At 42.1% G+C, this 20,131-nt stretch overlaps 1 protein-coding gene across 1 annotated transcript in view; it reads right to left on the bottom strand.

Moving 5' to 3' along the window:
* Positions 1-20,131, bottom strand: part of LOC118369616 (glutamate dehydrogenase, mitochondrial-like) — a 36,916-nt gene that overhangs the window by 2,437 nt on the left and 14,348 nt on the right. Inside the window, exons 3-11 of the mRNA XM_035754127.2 lie at positions 20,023-20,078; positions 13,306-13,369; positions 12,382-12,476; positions 10,499-10,678; positions 8,655-8,792; positions 8,267-8,404; positions 7,976-8,056; positions 7,275-7,398; positions 303-394 (exon numbers count right to left, since the gene is read on the bottom strand). Of these exons, the coding sequence (XP_035610020.1) occupies positions 303-394; positions 7,275-7,398; positions 7,976-8,056; positions 8,267-8,404; positions 8,655-8,792; positions 10,499-10,678; positions 12,382-12,476; positions 13,306-13,369; positions 20,023-20,078 (968 nt within the window). The remainder of the gene's footprint in view (positions 1-302; positions 395-7,274; positions 7,399-7,975; positions 8,057-8,266; positions 8,405-8,654; positions 8,793-10,498; positions 10,679-12,381; positions 12,477-13,305; positions 13,370-20,022; positions 20,079-20,131) is intronic.

Here is a 20,131-nt window from a genome sequence, read left to right as displayed (position 1 = left end):
TAAGGTAATGTGTTTGAATCTTTGAGACTAATGGACAAAACGGTGGCTGGGGAAAACAGCAAGCAGAGGACGTATACGATTTTACAAGTCTGTCCTAAAGGAGTCTGTTTGACTGTGGCATCAGGGAGGGAGCGGGTTTTCCCAGGATAAATCCCCTCAGGGGATAGTCTGTCATCAGGATCAGGTTGCATTGTTTACTGGTGTCCCATACAAGGTTAATGCGTTCAATGGAGTTCACATTAGGTGAACAGGTGTAAAGACAAGAGTTATTTTCCTATGAAGCACAAAAGGGTTGTACTCACAGCGATCCTGGCCTGGAACTCAGAGGTAGGGACCACTGGGATTGCTCCCCCATGCTTCCCAAACTTTCTCTCCAGACTCTCCTGGACGGACACTGAGGGAGAACACAGACAGTTCATATGTATATGAATAGATGATATGTATTAGTCTATATGAATCCTCACTGAACAATAAAGTGAACTAAATTTAGATTAGTTTGTTCACTTGCATTAATAATCTGGTATAGATTTTCACTTTTTGCCAACGCACAGCTGTCTCTATTCTGAGCCCTCTACCATGTCTCCAACATTACCCAATCCTGCCACTCATGGGACTGGTGAATGGATTCAGCTTCTGAAATATTCAGAAAACCTCCCATTCGGTCACAAGCATAACCCCAGCTCAAACCTCCCCTGCAATGTACTGAAAACACTAACCTACATAGGATGACATAATTGAATGCAAGATGACCAGCCGGATAGAGATCCAATGCTAATCCGCTCATCATGAGTGACTCAATGTTATAAAGGGTTTGTGTGTGAAAATGCATGTGCACAATGTGAGACCGCCTCATTCACTGATGCTGCTGATAGACGGGAAAGAGAGAGAGGGTGAGCGAGAGTGTCAGACATGGCCTGCAGACAATCAGCAACCACCTCTTCCTGGAAACTCTGCATGTGACTGACAATAATGTTGTATATCTCCAGGCACAGAGGGGTTGTGCCCAACACTCTGTCTGTCTGTCTGTCTGTCTGTCTGTCTGTCTGTCTGTCTGTCTGTCTGTCTGTCTGTCTGTCTGTCTGTAATTTGCAAAAGGCAAAGAGACAGCCACAACTAACCACACAGTATAAATATAATCCATAGATGGCAATTCTCATTCAAGTCAGCCATTGCTAGTGTACCCATGAGTTAAACAGTCAAATTGCCAGGGTTAGAGGTTCCAAAACCCTTCTATGGGTTATATGTTTATGGCCACAACATATATAACTGGCACACATGCTGCCCAAATTGCGGCCTTCCCGAACATAGGCAACCGGTAACTGGCAAAATAAAAGGAAACCCTTGAGTAAATTAAGGATACAAAGTCTGTGTTATGGTGTGTGGTGTGCATTGTCCTGGCATGGTTAAGTCCACTTGTAGAACCTATGCCAAGGCGCATTGAAGCTGTTCTGGCAGCTTGTGGTGGCCCAAAGCCCTTTTAAGACACTTTGTTGGCGCTTCCTTTATTTTGGCAGTTACCTGTATAAGTTTGATCAAATTTAATCCACTTATCTTTTTTAGAAACAATTGATCCTCTGTGGCAAAATTATGCTCTGGTGTATTTTCAAGATTGAGAGCGAACTCGTGTGGTTGGATATTTTTTTTTTTTAACTTGATGTTTTTGCCTCGTGCCCAGCCCCTGACTAACACAATTGAACAGTTAGATTTATTGATTATGCAGTTGTTTTTGCATTAAGCAGTTACCTACATGGGCCCTCTACCTCCCCTATCTGACAATTAGAATGCCGCAGCCCGTCTGGTGTTCAACCTTCCCAAGTTCTCTCACGTCACCCCGCTCCTCCGCTCTCTCCACTGGCTTCCAGTTGAAGCTCGCATCCGCTACAAGACCATGGTGCTTGCCTACGGAGCTGTGAGGGGAACGGCACCTCAGTACCTCCAGGCTCTGATCAGGCCCTACACCCAAACAAGGGCACTGCGTTCATCCACCTCTGGCCTGCTCGCCTCCCTACCACTGAGGAAGTACAGTTCCCGCTCAGCCCAGTCAAAACTGTTCGCTGCTCTGGCTCCCCAATGGTGGAACACACTCCCTCACGACGCCAGGACAGCGGAGTCAATCACCACCTTCCGGAGACACCTGAAACCCCACCTCTTTATGGAATACCTAGGATAGGATAAAGTAATCCTTCTCACCCCCCCCCCCTTAAAAGATTTAGATGCACTATTGTAAAGTGGCTGTTCCACTGGATGTCATAAGGTGAATGCACCAATTTGTAAGTCGCTCTGGATAAGAGCGTCTGCTAAATGACTTAAATGTAATGTAAAATGTAAATGTAATTAGCAGAGGCAGCAGGCTGTCTACACTCATTGAGAGCAGGCTCCTGAATCCTCCTGTGGTTGATGGTTGCAGCAAAAATTACAAGTACAAATATATACTACATATCTAATATATACAGTATGTGTTTTAAAATAAAGAAATATTTACTTTTTTTGCTGCCTCTTTGGGCCCCCCACGGATCTGGGCCCAGGGGCTTCAGCCTCGGTAAACCCCTGCATTAAATCCGGTCCTGTGTCTGTGTTTTACAGGTTTCGAGAGAGAGTGGGCATGAGAGATGTTGGAAGTGATTGACCACAGTTTAACTCTTCTTCTGAGAGTTCTCCCTTTCGGTTTGCTCCACTTGCTTTTAGCTCCCTAAGTTGGTTTAGGTTTTTATTTTGATTTGCCTTTTCTTGGGCAAATTTAGATGGCATTCGTGTTGGGTGTCTTTTAGGACCCAGACTTGTTGCTAGTCAACTTTCTGGGACAGCCCCATGAGTGTCTTTGAGAACCCCTCCTAAAACCCACCTGTTTAAGTTTTGTTTGTCAGCGATTTTTTTCTTAGTTATTTCCCTTTGTTGTGTGCGACACGGAGTTTGTCGTATGGGAACGTAACAAAATGGGGGCTCGTCCGGGATCTTGTTTCTCATGAGTATGGTAGTGGCTCTAATCAACTACTTTGAAGCTCTGCTGTGCCCAGATATTTATGTTCAAAATTCAGTACACCCTGAGGGGTTATAAGATTGGTGGAATCATTTTGAACGTTGCATATATACACACACAGGATCATTTTAAAAAAAAGCCATGGACTTTAAGTTGGAAGAATGTAGAATATCCTACATGGGAGATGCTAGATACATGTACAAAGGCGAATCTGCTCATCATTGCAAAGCATTATGACGTCAAAGTGGCATCTGGCGATCCAAAAGCAGTAGTCAAAGAGTTGTGTACTGTTTTGGTGGAGGAGGAATTCCTCTCGGACAGAGAGGCTAATGAAAAGGGCGTTAGGGGTAGTGGGGTGAGTCCTGTAAAACGTACAGCTGTGAGAGTTAGAACTAAAGGCTGAGTTGGAACAACAGAAATTAGAGTTTGAGCACAGGGAAAGACAAGACGAGCGTGCAGCCAAACATCAAGAACCTGAACATGTCATTCGATTAAGAGAGATGGACCTGGAAGCACTCTGAATCCAGTCAGGCATCTGGCACCCTCAACAGAGTTTGATCTTGGTCAGAACAGCCGGCTGGTACCGCCTTTTAACAAAAAGGAGGTGGATGTATATTTTACTCTATTTGAGCAGACTACTACACCGAGATATTTGGTCACGACTCTTCCAAAGTGTCCTTGGGGGAAAGGCTCAAAGTGTACGCCACTTTATCGCTTGACAAGAGTTCAGATGATGATACTGTTAATGCTGCTATCCTTTGGGCTTAAGAGTAGGTCCCAGAGGTATACAGACAACAGTTCTGTAAATTATGAAACACAACACTTCATGAAAGGGTTGCAAGCCACATTTATGAGCACAAGGATATCTCGAGAAAGCTGAAGTTTTTGCAGATGAGTTTGTGTTGACACATAAAACTACCTTCAAACAAAGCACCCAGTTGTAATTCCTACACAAAAAGCTATCCAGATAAGTCACCTGCTAGTGAGGAGGTTTCAGTCCTTTTCTACAGTGGCCAAAGATAAGGATCGGCAGAAAACAGGTTTTTCATATCCACCAGTTTGTCATTCATTGCCGTGAGAAAGGACACATTGTCTCTCGGTGGCCTAAGTTGAAACAGAAATTTGAGACAGAGAAAAAGCAGTTTCTTTTTGTGGGAGTCCTCCAGCCCATTAAGTCTCTGGTTGGGAATGGTGGATCTCCTAAACCACGATTTGGGATCATATGTGCATGAACTCCGTTTCAGATGGGTTCGTGTCTCTGCAGAGTGGCGATACTTTTAAACAGCCGGTGAAGATACTGCGACACATTAGGGTGGCCCAATCCTTCATTATGCAGGGTGTTTTGCCTTTGTCTGACACTTCAGCAACTAGTTACGGTATGTTAGTCAAACACTTAACATTAAATCACATTAACCATTACTCTCTCACGGGAATTCCACTAACGGCCGCCCAAAAATGTATGTAGCCAAAAATAGATGCTGCTCATTCCGTTTCCTCGAAAATGGATAAATTGTTAATAAAAGTAAGCCCCCCATCCATAGAGACGCATACCAGCTGTACTGGTAGTACTGCTACTACAAGCAGTACTACATCTGCACTGTTTCACCACGCATCAGTGACATGGTACGAGATGTTTTGAAACAATTACTACTTCGCATACTTACAAGCCCGTGAATTCTATGCGTTACAGCTGGATGAGTCAACAGACGTGGCGGGCCTGGCACAGCTCCTGGTATATGTCCGTTACCTTTATGGGGGGTCAATTAAGGAAGACATCCTCTTCTGCAAACCAGGATAACAGGAGAGGATATTTTTAAAGTACTGGACAGCTTTGTGACATCAAATGGACTTAGGCGGTGAAGATGTGTTGGTATCTGTACTGATGGCACAAAAGCCATGACAGTGAGACATAGCTGGGTACACTGCAGCATCCACTGAGAGGCTCTTGCTGCCAAGGGAATGCCTGACAGCTTGAAAGATGTTTTGGACACTACAGTGAAAATGGTTAACTTTGTTAAAACAAGGCCCTGAACTTGTGTATTTTCTGCACTATGCAATGATATGGGCAGTGACCATATAACGCTTTTACAACATACAGAAGTGCACTGGTTTTCAAGTATTTAAACATTTATTTTTATTGAGAGACAAGCTTAAAGTTCTCTTTACTGACCCTAATTTTCACTTGTCTGACCGCTTGCATGATGACGGGTTTCTCACACGACTGGACTATCTGGGTGATGTTTTTTCTCACCTGAATGATCTGAATCTAGGATTACAGGGACTCTCCGCAACTATACTCAATATGCGGGACAAAATTGAGGCTATGATTAAGTTGGAGCTCTTCTCTGTCTGCATTAACATGGACAACACACAGGTCTTTCCATCATTGTATGATTTTTGTGTGCAAATGAACTCAAGCTTACGGACAATGTCAAACGTGATATAGCGAAATACCGGAGTGAGCTGGGTGCGCAATTACGCAGGTACTTTTCCGAAACTGACGACAAACAACTGGATTCGTTATCCCTTTCATGCCCTGCCTCCAGTCCACTTACCGATTTTGTGAAAATGTAATTTAAAACAGAAGCCACTGCCATATTTATGGATTGGGATGCGCCCCGAGAATCCTGCCTTAGCAAATCGTGCTGTTAAGACCCTGATGCCCTTTGCAACCATGTACCTATGCGAGAGTGGATTCTCGGCCCTCACTAGCATGAAAACTAAATACAGGCACAGACTGCGTGGAAAAATATTTAAGAGACTCTCTCCAATACAACCCAACATTGCAGAGTTATGTGCATACTTTCAAGCACACCCTTCTCATTAACCTATGTTGAGTTATTCACAATTTAATGAACAAGTAAGGTTTTATACGTAAGATGGCTAAATAAAGCGCAAAATTATTGATTATTATTTGTACCCTGGTCCTATAAGAGCTCTTTGTCACTTCCCACAAGCTGGGATGTGACAAACACTCACTCATTCTTATGTTTAATAAATGTATTGCCTCGTGTGTGTGTGGCAGGCTTACAATGATGGCAAAAAATGACATTTGAGAGTGCGCTGCCCCTGGTACTAGAGGGGCTACGCAGCTGGAGGTTGAATGTTTGAAGGGGTGCGGGACTATAAAAAGTTAGGGAACCACTGTGTTAGTACAAAGCGTGAAGATGGTTTGAATGGAAGTTCTTTGTATAATGTGGAACTCAAGTCTGATCTTATTTCTGTTTCCGATGTCATTTGAGTGAGGCTTAACCTACCGGTGAAGGGGGTCTCATTCATTTTGGGAAACTGTTTGGATGGAGGGAAGGTTGTGACAGATCCTGTCGTTTTCAAGGAACTCAGTAGAGTAACCTGATGGGTTATCAGAAAAGTACCGTAGAGTGTTCCCAGCGTGTGCCGATAGATCGCCCATGGTGGGATCTGTCTGAGATTGGTGATCCTGATTTCAATAAACCGGAGTTGACCTCTCCTTTGAAAACCACAAAGGTGAGCGAATTTGTAGAACCACTGAAGGAAGATAGGGTTCCTACAGTTAACACTTTGACGTCTAGGAAGCAGCTGATTGCTGAACAGAGTAAAGATATTTCCCTCAACCCGCTGTTTCATCAAACACCAGAGGGGTTATTTGACAGAGATGGTGTTCTAATGTGGAAATGGTGTTCTTGGGCTACGTCTGGACAGGACGAATGGCCCAGTGGATCTCAAATTGTCGTTCCAGTTGCACTTCGACAAGTTATACTGAGATTACCTCATGATGATAGTATGGCATGTCAACAAGACGTATGACCATATCTTGCGTAACTTCTATTGGCCTGGTCTGAAACAGGATGTTGTGTCTTACTGTAAATCCTATTATGTTTGCCAGTGGACGGGTAAACAGAACCAATCTGTACTGGTTGCAACTTTGCAGCCTATTCCTGCTTTTGACAAACCTTTCAGCAGGGTTCTGGTGGACTGTGTTGGTCCTTTGCCCAAAGCCAAGACTGGTAAGTAGTTTCTCTTAACCATAATGTGTGCTGCCAATCGTTTCTCTATGGCCATTCCACTGAGGAAAATCACTGCCCCCCAGTACTGTTTCACTTTGCCCTGGTGAAAATATTGTCAATGTTTGGACTTCCGCAGGTAGTGCAGTCGGACCAAGGAATGAAGACCTTTGACTTGAAATTCATTCCTTGCGGAAGTCCAAATATTGACAATATTTTCACCAACAAAATCCATATTTATGTGGCATAACAGAGAGGAGGCTGCACTAGCAGGGGTGAGTGCATCCCTACGGTTTGGGAGGTGTCGAACTTACTGAGCAGGTGGTAGTTGGAGTCCCTCTCATACTTGAAGGTCAGTCTACCGTAGCTGACATGGTTCAGGTTCTTCAGCCACTCAAAGTAGGAGACAGTCACTCCACCAGCGTTCAGGTACATGTCCTGAATAAACAAGAGATGGTGGGCTAGTTTGCAAACACTAACCTTACAGCTATGCTGTAACATACAGGCAATCAAGAGCTGCGAAGTCAAAGAGTAAGTTACACGGAGACAGATAAAGCAACTATCTGCATAAAATTGCTTCTAAACAATAGTTTAAAATATGATTAATCTCCATTCAAAGAAATAGAGTCAGACTCTGGAGACCAGAGGTATACAATCCAACTAATAAATGTTCAGGAAATCCTGGTCTTCACTGTAGACTTAACAAGTCAGAATCTGGGCCCGTATCCACAAAGCGTCTGAGTGCTGATTTAGGATCACTTTTGCTTTTAAGTTCATAATGAATAAGAATGCAATCGTATGGACAGATCTTAGATCAGCACTCCGACGCCAAGATGCTTTGTGGATACGGGCCCTGGCCTACTTCTAGGCCAAAATGTTTAGATCTGGGTCTGTGAAAACAGCCCTAAAAATATCTAGGTCTCCAGGACCAACACAATCTAATGGAACCTGTTACAAGTTGCAAAAACTTAGAAAATAGGAATATGCAATCTGAAATCTGCATACAGCCTCTCACCGGAATCACCATGATATTCCTCTCCAGGAAGATCTTATCAGCGTCAGGGGTGGTGGGTCCATTGGCTCCTTCAGCAATGATCTGGAAAAACAAGACAATTTAAATACACTTTACATACCGAATTCAGCTTTCCACAAACACCTTTCTACTGTTAGTGACGTTCAATAGAGGTCAGTGATGATTGGGTACATTTTATATAACGTTAGCCTGCATTAATGTGGATTTACTGCACGTTACTCAGTGTGTAATAAGAGTTACTGCTGGTCTGGACATGATTGTTGAACTTTTGACCTTGGCCTTGATTTTGTGGGCGTTATTCCTGGTCAGTTGCTTCTCGCTGGCGGCCGGGATCAGGATGTCACAGTCGGCCTCCAGGATGCTGCCTTCGTATGGTGTGGAATTTGGGAAGCCCACGATGGTGCCGTGTTGCTGGTGAGAAGAACGAGAGAGAAAGAGAATGAGACATACAGTAGACAGTTACAGGACCAAAGTATATCCTTGGTCATGCACCTCAAATGGTTAGCCAACTTGGCTGTACGGCTGTGGAGGACTTTGGGTGTAGGAAGACTGTACGTCCCCTAGGTGGCACCCTTAGACCGTGCTTTCCACATTGGCATGAAACAGCCAGAGAGAGATCAACTTGTAGGTTAGTGACTGTAGCTATGAGTTGTGTACTAACCAGCTTGTAGTCCTCCAGCTCCTTGGGGTCGATGCCATTGGGGTTCCAGATGTTTCCATCCATCTCTCCAACACCAACACACTTGGCCCCGAAACGGTGTAGGTAACGCATGGAGTGCATTCCAACGTTACCAAAACCCTGGGAGAAGAGAAGGAAGAATGACATGTTTCAGAATAAAAATAAGAACATTGGTTGGAGTTGTTTTTACCCTGAGTGCCTTGTAAGTCACATATTGTTAAGCCTGTTCCGCTTGTATGTACCAAATGCACATTTATGTTTACGTTCTTGTTAATGAGTGTAATGTAGTGTCTTCTGGTCCAGTGGGTTTATGGATCACTTCTGATATTGATAACACATGGTGCAGCCTCCAATCAGTACAGCTTGTAATTAGCTGTAACACAGTTTTCTACTGTAGGTGGGAGGACAGTCCTCTATACATCAACATTTAACAAGCTATGTCTGCTATTTAGTGATTATACCAACAGCGTGGCTGCCATCCTTTAGAGTAGTCTCTCATTTTGCTACCTCTAACCAAACATTTTTTTTTTTTAAATAAAATCATTTTCCCCTTCTTAATGCATTTGAGCCAATCAGTTGTGTTGTGACAAGGTAGGGGTGGAATACAAAAGATTGCCCTATTTGGTAAAAGACCAAGTCCATATTGTGGCAAGAACAGCTCAAATAAGCAAAGAGAAACAACAGTCCATCATTACTTCAAGACATGAAGGTCAGTCTATTTGGAAAATGTCAAGAACTTTGAAGAAACGTTCAAATGCAGTTGCAAAAACCATCAAGCGCTATGATGAATCTGGCTCTCATGAGGACCACCACAGGAAATGAAGACCGAGAGTTACCTCAGCTGCAAAGGATACCAGCCTCAGAAATTGCAGCCCAAAAACTGCTTCACAGAGTTTAAGTCACAGACACATCTCAACATGAACTGTTCAGAGGAGACTTCGTGAATCAGGCCTTCATGGTCGAAATTGCTGCAAAGAAACCACTACAAAAGAAACCAATACGAAAAAGAGACTTGCTTGAGCCAAGAAACACGAGCAATGGACATTAGACCAGTGGAAATTTGTCCTTTGGTCTGATGAGTACAAACAAGATTTTTGCTTCCAACCGCCATGTCTTTGTGAGACGCAGAGTAGGTGAACAGATGATCTCTGCATGTATGTTTCCCACCGTGACGCATGGAGGAGGTAAGTCACACATTCAAGGCACGCATTCTGCAGCGATACGCCATCCCATCTGGTTTGCGCCTAGTGGGACTATCATTTGTTTTTCAACAGGACAATGACCCAAAACACACCTCCAGGATGTGTAAGGGATATTTGACCAATAATGAGAGTGATGGAGTGCTGCATCAGATGACCTCCACAATCGCCCGACTTCAACCCAATTGAGATGGTTTGGAATGAGTTGGACTGCAGAGTGAAGGAAAAGCAGCCAACAAGTGCACAGCATATATGGGAACTCCTTCAAGAGCATTGTAAAAGCATTCCAGGTGAAGCTGGTTGAGAGAATGCCAAGAGTGTGCAAAGCTGTCAAGGCAAAGGGTGGCTACTTTAATGAATCTAAAATGTATATTTTGATTTGTTTAACACTTTAGTTACTACATGATTCCATGTGTAATTTCATAGTTTTTATGTCTTCACAAATATTCTACAATGTAGAAAATAGTACAAATAAAGAAAAACCCTTTAATGAGTAAGTGTGTCCAAACTTTTGACTGGTACTGTACCTTTTACTATATTGCCATCCCATACACTGTAAAGTGCTTTGAGACCTGATGAAAGTAAATCAAATGCCATTCCTAATCAATAAATGCTGTGTCTGTGTACCTGAATGACAAAGGTCTTGTCGGTGAAGCCAGGGCTCAGGCCCAGCTGGCTCATGTAGGCCGCCTCGTTGATGAAGTTCTCAATGCCGTGGAATACTCCTCGCCCGGTGGCCGAGATCCTTCCGTGGATGCCACCCTGGCTGATGGGCTTACCAGTCACACAGGCATGAGCGTTGATGTCCTGGACACAGAGGAGAGGAACATGTGGATAGTTAGTGGTGGAGTTAGCAAGTTCACATAAGCCAATAAAAGGAGCAGACGGCCATTTTATTTGAAGTAGTTTTGCAACCTTGTAAGAGGCACACTGGATGGTGATCGACACATTTTGTGATGTTCCAGAGACCAATCATCCGAGGGATAAAGAGAAGGCTCTAGCGAGACTCTTTACAATAATGACATCAATATATCCCAGAAACAAGTCTATTTGGAAGACTATGCCAAAAAGGTCCCAACATGAGGCCTACATGGACACAGCGTTGTCCTCAAACTGTGATAAGTTTTCATCCTAGACAGGACAAGAGCACATCTCTGTAGTTCTGATTTTAGACTGAGGCCAACCTCTATGACTAAGCTATAGGGTAGAAGTTCTAGTGTAAAGTTGAAATGCTTTATTTTTGTAGTGCTCCCCGACCGCCTCCCTGGCAATCAACAAAACATATAAGCGTCATAAAGCAAGAGACAGTTAAACTTAATGGAATCTAGAGCTTTGTCTTTCAGTAGACTAGGAACAAATATCCTAAGGACAGGAAAATAAGGGTCTTATAAAACGGCCAGCAGAAATTTGTGTAAAAACTAAAATCATCAAAAGGGATAAAGGAACAAAAACTAAAAAGTGACATACAGGAAATATTTACTCCGCAAAGTCAATAAGGATGGCTAGTGTACACACAGAACAATGACAACTTATCACTTGACCACTAGCTACTGTACACCGTTTTGCTTTGTGGTCATGTAACATAGTTGCTTGGTTATAAGGTTGATAAGACATGAACATATTTCTTGGTGATAAAAAATACCAAGCAGAGGAAGAGCTGAGAAAGTTATCTATATTACAGTTTCCTTCATTTAAGTGGTTTACGATAATTGTTCAAAGCTGTTTAGCTTAGTTGATAGGAAGTGCTGGGGGAAACACCATGTCTATTGTGGGAGAGGGCTGTCGTGGCAGAATCAGAATTCTTTAGGTAACATTTATAAATAAGATGTTTTATTCATTTTATAGCATGCTTATGTGGGAAAGTTACTTGGGCCCAGAGAGGAGAGAGGTCTGGTTAGTCTCATCTGTGAATGTGTCATGTGTAAACGTATCTTTTAAACCATGTGAAGGGATGATTGAGAGGGAACCAATTATCTCTTGACTCCACAATATCCGTGTGCCAGTCACTCCCTACTTTTCCCATCGGGGAGAGGAGGATGGCAGTGTCTGGAACCATTCTATGTTCCCTCTGAGGTTGCCCTTATCTTGACCTAGAGGCTCACTCTCCTCTCTGTGAGCTAGTCCAGGATGGGTTGTATTTGGGATGGGAGTGTCTAAAATGACAATTGTTATGTACCATTGGATGAGATAATGTCTTGGTACTATTTTGTACCAAGAACGAGATAAGAGCTTCATTTAAGAGACCAAACTGAACAATAATGTATAGCCAATGCTGTCTGGCTATGTGTGTCTTTGCTATAAAGGATCTCAGTTGCAAATATGTAAGCACTCTCAGAGAATTCATTTATAGACACTGAATTGATCTGAGAGTCACAGGGTTGTGATGGAGCTCATATAATTAAAGATGGACTTTATGATAACTCTGACTTGTGTGTGGTTTGCTCTCATGATTTGGTAATACAGGACATTTCCACGACAGGGCAGTGAGTTCTCATAGGGAGATCACGTACATGGTGGCCCATGGTGTTGGCATAGGTGTCAGCAATCCAGGACATTTCCCTCTCTCCAGTGCTCATATCAGGGGCAGGGACATCAATGCCAGGTCCTGACAGGGGAAAGAAGAGAGGTTAAAGTGAACTTCTAGGATAACAAAAAATGCCTTCAGTCAAGAAGAAACAAACAATACACCAACAACAAACTCATACTGAAATGCATGTAGACCCATCTAAATATGTTGGTGTGAAACAGTAGTACTGTATTTAGATAGAGGCACTCATGGCCCACTTTGAAGCTATAGCAGTGTACTGTATGTAGTCTAGTCACATGACGTGTAACCAAGACATGTCGCTATATAAACAGTCCCCTCATCCCACTATGGAAGAATGTTCCTGGAATGCCTTTTAATAACTGGCTTCCTCTGAACTTCCTGATTTAGTGATCATGTGAACGACATTTACAGCTTTGAATAACAGAGACATAAAGAGTGCCATTCTTGACCTATTTAAAACACTGGACTTGTCAGGCTAGAAAACCCCTACGAAAGCCTGAAGTCAGGTCACGGGTACTTCATACTTTGAAAGCATCATCCTAAAATAACTCTTGAAACACACGGTCCTTGGGAATGATAGGTCACTGTTACAAAGAACGTGAAGTTAATGTGAACTGCTTATTTAATTCTGACATCCCTCAAAAATATTTGGTGTATTTTTTTCCGTCTTAGATTTTTTTCTGGTGTACAGTTTCCCCTCGTCAAGCCTTCTGTTTAACTCCTCTCTCATCATGGTTATTTATGTTTGTGCTGCGCCGTGTGCTCATGAAACCCCCTCTCCCCTCCCCCACTACAGGGGACCATGTATTCATGCGGACATACACATTACCGCCAGACATTTTCACCACCAGCCTTCAGTGTTCCCCTGATCACAGACACGACTCACCAATAAAACCCTTTTTGGCCAGCTCAATGGTGAATCTTCTGGTGATTTTCTCCAGTTCATTGTCCTGCAGGCAGAGAAATAACAGTATGATAAATGGCATTGAATATTTCACTGGCAGTAAAGTCAGACCAAATAACCAATTGTGCTCTTTAACAGCACAAAAACATGCTTTGTGATAGAAAAGGATTCTCAAATATTGAGATGCAACATCAGCTTCAGGTAGTTTAATACTAATGTCAAAGCTGGATTACTTGACTTTATTGAATGAAAACTGAAGGTGAAACACTCATCCACCTGGTTCAAGGACTATAAGTTTGGCTCAGGAGGATCAAGGGACAAAAAAAACCTCCTGCTCTTTCAGAGCCAGCAGCCAAGCAGATGGATATGGGGTAAATGTCCCCGTCATGATGTTTACCAGCTGATGGCTCAGCAGTTCTCCCCCAGAGCAGAGCTGCCAATGCTTAATAACAACACAGGGCAGGTCAGCGCTGGGCTGGCTACAGGAAGTGGAGGGAGAGCCCACCGACTAACAGCTTCCTGTGCACAGCTCTATTGAACACAATGGGGCTTTCAGGAATGGTGTGATCTTTAAATTTAGATAAGCTATTCAACATCTTAATAACGTGTGCTATAATATGTACAATATGCACTTAATTACATTCTTATTCGCAAATTTAAATAACTATTAAGTACAGGTCATGCATATTTTCTATTTTTGAGAAACATAGACAATAAAATAAAATAATGTTCTGTCACCTTCTTCCCTATCAGTAGTAATCTCGGCTAATTTTGGGGTCAAAGTTGAAGATAGAGATTCTCATCCTTGTTCCGATAAGTGCTAAAACAAACACTCCAATGAATGGGGTTAGAGCGTTGGACTAGTAACCGGAAGGTTGCGAGTTCAAACCCCCGAGCTGACAAGGTACAAATCTGTCGTTCTGCCCCTGAACAGGCAGTTAACCCACTGTTCCCAGGCCGTCATTGAAAATAAGAATGTGTTCTTAACTGACTTGCCTGGTTAAATAAAGGTAAAATAAAAAAATAAAAAATGGTCACATAATAGGACATCCTGCAGCCTTCCTACATGGCACACACTGGCTGAATCAACATTGTTTCAATGTAATTTGCCAACGTATTGTGACGCAGAATCAACGTGGGAAATACGTTTGACGTTTGAAAACAAGTTGTTTTCATCTAATTGCAGCCAACGCTGTAAACATTGAAATTAGGGTACAACTTCAACTCAAATACACAGACTTAACCTGACTTACAATCTAATTTCAACATAACCAGAAATATATGTTGAAATTCCACATAGAAATGTCCATCATTTTAATCCTATATTCAATATATTATGGTTCATATTTGATTAGACATGTTATTTGACCTTGTTTCAATGTTGATAGAATGGTATGTTTGAATCAACATAATTGTTTATCATGCTATCAACCTAAGTGATGTGGTATATTGAATTTAATGTGTAGCCACAGTAACAATTTCTGCCTGAACATTGAGGGACTCCTACTGATACATGATGCACTTCAAAGATAACTAGTTTACCATCCAGATGTCTATATATGTACCCTGCTTAGCGTTGTAAACAAGCTGTGTTCGTTTCAGCTGAGCTATCATGTCAACACGTTTAGACATTGACCAGCTTCCATACTCATTTGAGTAGACTACCTAAATAACATTGAAGAGTTGAAAGCTGTTTGTTAAAAGTAAATTCTGAGTGAGGTTGGGTTTATCTTAGGGCTTGGAATTGTGACATTATCGTGATACTTAGGTACCAATACAATATGTATGGCAATTCTCACGATTCTACAGTATATGTATTGATACTGAGATTTTATTGCGATTCGATGTTCCAAACATATTGCTCAACATATGTCTGCTGCAGAGGGACAAGAGAGAGCAATGAGAAAACAAGTTGATTAGTTATGGAAATAAGTGTTGAAAACAAAATTGGCTTCCTATTTAAAAAAGAAAAAGGAGAACAAGCTATGCAGATACAGCCAACTAGCACAGAAATATTGTGATAGTCAAAATTAATATTCCGATATGTAAATATGGATTTTTTAAAATTCCATCACTAGATTATGTAGGCTGCATTGACATTCGATTTGCCCAGAGAACACCATAATTTCAATGTGAAGCTAGGTGTACTATCATTCATCTAAGGTTGATTGGAAGTTAGTTACCACTAGCCCTATAAATAGCATGCCAAATAGATGATTAGACAACTTTTACCTTGCCCTTATTGATGTCTTTTAACATACATTATATACACCCGGTCTTTCCATGACAGACTGACCAGGTGAATGCTACAGTATGATCCCCTATTGATGTCACTTGTTAAATCCACTTCAATCAGTGTAGATGCAAGGGAGGGGCGGGTTTAAGAAGGTTTTTTTAAGCCTCGAGACAATTGAGACATGTATTGTGCAAGTGTACCATTCAGAGGGTGAATGGGCAAGACAAAAGATTGAAGTGCCTTTGAACGGGGTATGGTAGTAGGTTCAGGTGCACCTGTTTGTGTCAAGAACTGGAATGCTGCTCGGTTTTTCACATTCAACAGTTTCCAGTGTGTATCAAGAATGGTCCATCACCCAAAGGACATCCAGACAAATTGACAACTTTGTGAAGCAACGGACTCAACATGAGCCAGCATCCCTATGGAATGCTTTGGACACCTTAGAGTCCATGCCCTGACGAAATTAGGCTATACTGAGGGCAAAGGGGAGGGTGCAACTCAATATTAGGAAGATGTTTGGTATACTCAGTGTATACAGTGCATTCGGAAAGTATTCAGACCCCTTGACTTACGTTACAGCCTTATTCTAAAATGTATTTTTTTAAATTCTTCCATCAATCTTCACAAAATACCCCATAATCGTAAAGCGAAAACAGGTTTAGAATTTTTAGCACATTTATAAAAATGTAAAACAGAAATGTCTTATTTGTGACCCGATTCAGGAAACTAGGCGTATGTCACAAAGTCACAAATTCACAAAAGAGCCGTTTGAACGTAAAAAAGTATGGAAACAACATGTTTTATATAATGTACACTTATGCATAAATTAACATTCACTAATTGGACCCGGGTACTCGGATTCTCAGGCCCTTATTAATATAATTTGTCCTGTAAACAAATGTATAATAATTCCATTCTTAGCAGGGTTGGTGGGACTGATATCCTACACCTTGCAATAAAAATAACACCAACATGCTTATTAGCCACTACATTGTAGAATAATAATGAAGACATCAAAACTAGGAAATAACACATGAAATCATGTAGTAACCAAAAAAGTGTTAAAACAAATAAAAAATTATTTTATATTTGCGATTCTTCAAATAACCATCCTTTGCCTTGATGACAGCTTTGCACACGCTTGGCATTCTCTCAACCAGCTTCACTTGGAATGCTTTTCCAACAGTCTTGAAGGATCTTCCACATATGCTGAGCACTTGGGTGCTTTTCCTTCACTCTGTGGTCCAAGTAATCTCAAACCATCTCAATTGGGTTGAGGTCTTGTGACTGTCATGATTGTCAGGTCATTTTATGCAGCAGTCCATCGCTCTCCTTCTTTGCCAAATAGCCCTTACACAGCCTGGAGGAGGTGTGTTAGGTTATTGTCCTGTTGAAAAACAATGATAGTCCCACTAAGCACAACCCAGATGGGATGGCATATCGCTGCAGAATGCTGTGGTAGTCATGTTGGTTAAGTGTGCCTTGAATTCTAAATAAATCCCAGACAGTGTCACCTGCAAAGCACCCCCACACCATCACACCTCCTTCTCCATGCTTCACAGTGGGAACCACACATGCGGAGATCATCCGTTCACCTGCTCTACGTCTCACAAAAACACGGCGGTTAGAAACAAAAATGTCAAATTCGGACTTTAAAGACCAAAGGTCAGATTTCCACTGGTCTAATGTCCATTGCTCGTGTTTCTTGGCCCAAGCAAGTCTCTTTTTCTTATTGGTGCCCTTTAGTGGTTTCTTTGCAGCAATTCGACCATGAAGGCCTGATTCACGCAGTCTACTCTGAGCAGCTGATGTTGAGATGTGTCTGTTACATGAACTCTGTATAGCAGTTATTTGTGCAGCAATTTCTGAGGCTGGTAACTCTAATGAACTTATCCTCTGTATGACCAAAGAAAAAAGAAAAAAATTACTTGACCAACTTTATTCCACACACAGAGATGCATACAAAGCTCTCCCCCACCCTCCATTTGGCAAATCTGACCATAAATCTATCCTCCTGATTCCTGCTTAGAAGCAAAAACTAAAGCTGTGTATGGAAGTGGTCAGATGACACGGATGCTATGTTACAGGACTATTTTGCTAGCACAGACTGGAATATGTTCTGGGATTCATCCAATGGCATTGAGGAGTACACCACCTCAGTCATCGGCGTCATCAATAAGTGCATCAACGACTTCGTCCCCCCCAGTGACTGTACGTACATATCCCAACCAGAAGCCATGGTTTACAGGCAACATCTGCATCGAGCTAAAGGCTAGAGCTGCCGCTGTCAAGGAACGGGACACTAATCTGGACACGTATAACAAATCCTGTTATGCCCTCAGACGAACCATCAAACAAGCAAAGCGTCAATTACAGGGTGGGGTTGAATCCTACAAACCAGCTCTGACGCTTGTCGGATGTGGCTGGGATTAGACTAATACGGACTACAAAGGGAAACCCAGATGCGAGTTGCCCAGTGACGGGAGCCTATCAGATGAGCTAAATACCTTTTATGCTTGCTTCAAAGGCAAGCAATGCTGAAGCATGCACGAGAGCACCAGCTGTTCTGGATGACTGTGCGATAACGCTCTTGGTAGCCAAACAAGTCAACATTCACAAAGCCGCGGGGCCAGGCGGATTACCAGGAAGTGTACTCAAAGCATGTGCAGACCAACTGGCAAGTGTCATTTCAACCTCTCCCTGTCCGAGTCTTTAATACCTACATATTTCAAGCAGACCACCGTAGTCCCTGTGCCCAAGAAAGCGAAGGTAACCTGCCTCAATGATTATGGCCTCGTAGCACTGAAGTCGGTAGCCATGAAGTGCTTTGAAAGGCTGGTCATGGCTTTTCCACCTCAGGAGATTGAAAATATTTGGCATGGGTCTCCAGATCATCAAAGGTTCTACAGCTTTACCATCGAGAACATCCTGACCGATTGCATCACCGCCTGGTATGGCAACTGCTCTGCATCTGACCATAAGGCACTACAGAGGGCAGTGCGTACGGCCCAGTACATCACTGGGGCCAAGGTTCCTGCCATCCAGGACCTATATACTAGGCAGTATCAGAGGAAATCCCAAAAAATTGTCAGAGACTACAGTCACACAAGTCATAGCCGGTTTTCTCTGCTATCACACGGCTAGCAGTGCCGGAGCGCCAAGTATAGGACCAAAAGGCTCCTCAACAGCTTCTACCCCCAAGCCATAAGACTGCTGAACAATTAATACAATCGCCACCGAACAATTTACATTGGCACCCCTCCCCCCTCCCTTTTTGTACACTGATGCCACTCGCTGTTTATTATCTATGCATAGTCACGTCACCCCTACCTACTGTAGATGTACAAATTACCTCTAACGAATACCCCCGCACATTGACTCGGTACTCCCTGTATGTAGCCTCGTTAATGTTATTTTATTGTGTTACTTTTTATTTAGTTTATTTGGTAAATATTTTCATAACTCTTTCTTTAACTGCACTGTTGGGTAAAGGCTTGTAAGTAAGCATTTTCATGGTAAGGTCTACACTTACTTGTATTCAGCGCATGTGCCAAATAACTTTTTGATTTAAACTTACCAAATAAGGCTATCTTCTGTATACCACCCCTACCATGTCACAACACAACTGATTGGCTCAAACTCATTAAGGAAAGAAATTCCACAAATTAACAAGGCACACCTTTAAATTGAAATGCATTCCAGGTGACTACCGTGTGAAGCTGGTTGAGAGAATGCCAATAGGTGTGCAAAGCTGTAATCAAGGCAAAGGGTGGCTACTTTGAAGAATCTCAAATATATTTTAATTTGTTTAACACTTTTGTGGTTACTACATGATTCCATATGTGTTATTTCATAGTTTTGAGGTCTTCGCTATTGTGCTACAACGTAGAAAATAGTAAAAATAAAGAAAACTCATGTAACTTTTGACTGATAATGTAGATCTGATGATTAGGTTGAAATTAAATTGATGTAACAACCTGTTAGTCAGGTTAAGTCAATTAATTTAAGATAAAGTATTACCCTAATTTCAATGTTTACAAAGCAGGTTGAAATTAGATTAAAATTGGATTACTTTGTTCAAATCAAACGTATTTTCCACATTGATTCCATGTCAATGCGTTGAAACAAACAGTGTGTGCCCAATGGTTATTATCTATGCACTAGGGGTAAAATACATCACAATGGACATAGTGAGATGAAAATGACATCCCTTGACAGCACCCTTATCACTGGTTTAGATTACTTGGTAATGTGAGCCTGTACGATAAGCTTTGAGTCACAGATAAACAAGTTCAAAATAAAGTAGAAACTGACTTTGTTGTCTATTGAGAAACAGCTTTGTACATAAAGGGAACACAACCTAAATCTAATGAAAAGTGCCATGTGACTGCGAGAATGGGATGAAAGGACATCAACAATTTCTTAAGATACTCTGGTGTATCCCGAAACAAACTAATACCTACAGTGTAATTCTTTACGTTGATCTTCACTCCAGCTTTGGCTCCTCCAAATGGAACATCTGAAGGAATTTAAAATGGAAGGGGTTAGATCAGAAAAAACACAACAGGCTAT

The sequence above is a fragment of the Oncorhynchus keta genome, chromosome 36 (genome assembly GCF_023373465.1).
Source record: "Oncorhynchus keta strain PuntledgeMale-10-30-2019 chromosome 36, Oket_V2, whole genome shotgun sequence".
Classification (NCBI taxonomy): domain Eukaryota; kingdom Metazoa; phylum Chordata; class Actinopteri; order Salmoniformes; family Salmonidae; genus Oncorhynchus; species Oncorhynchus keta.
This window is presented reverse-complemented; position numbering and strand designations above follow the sequence as displayed.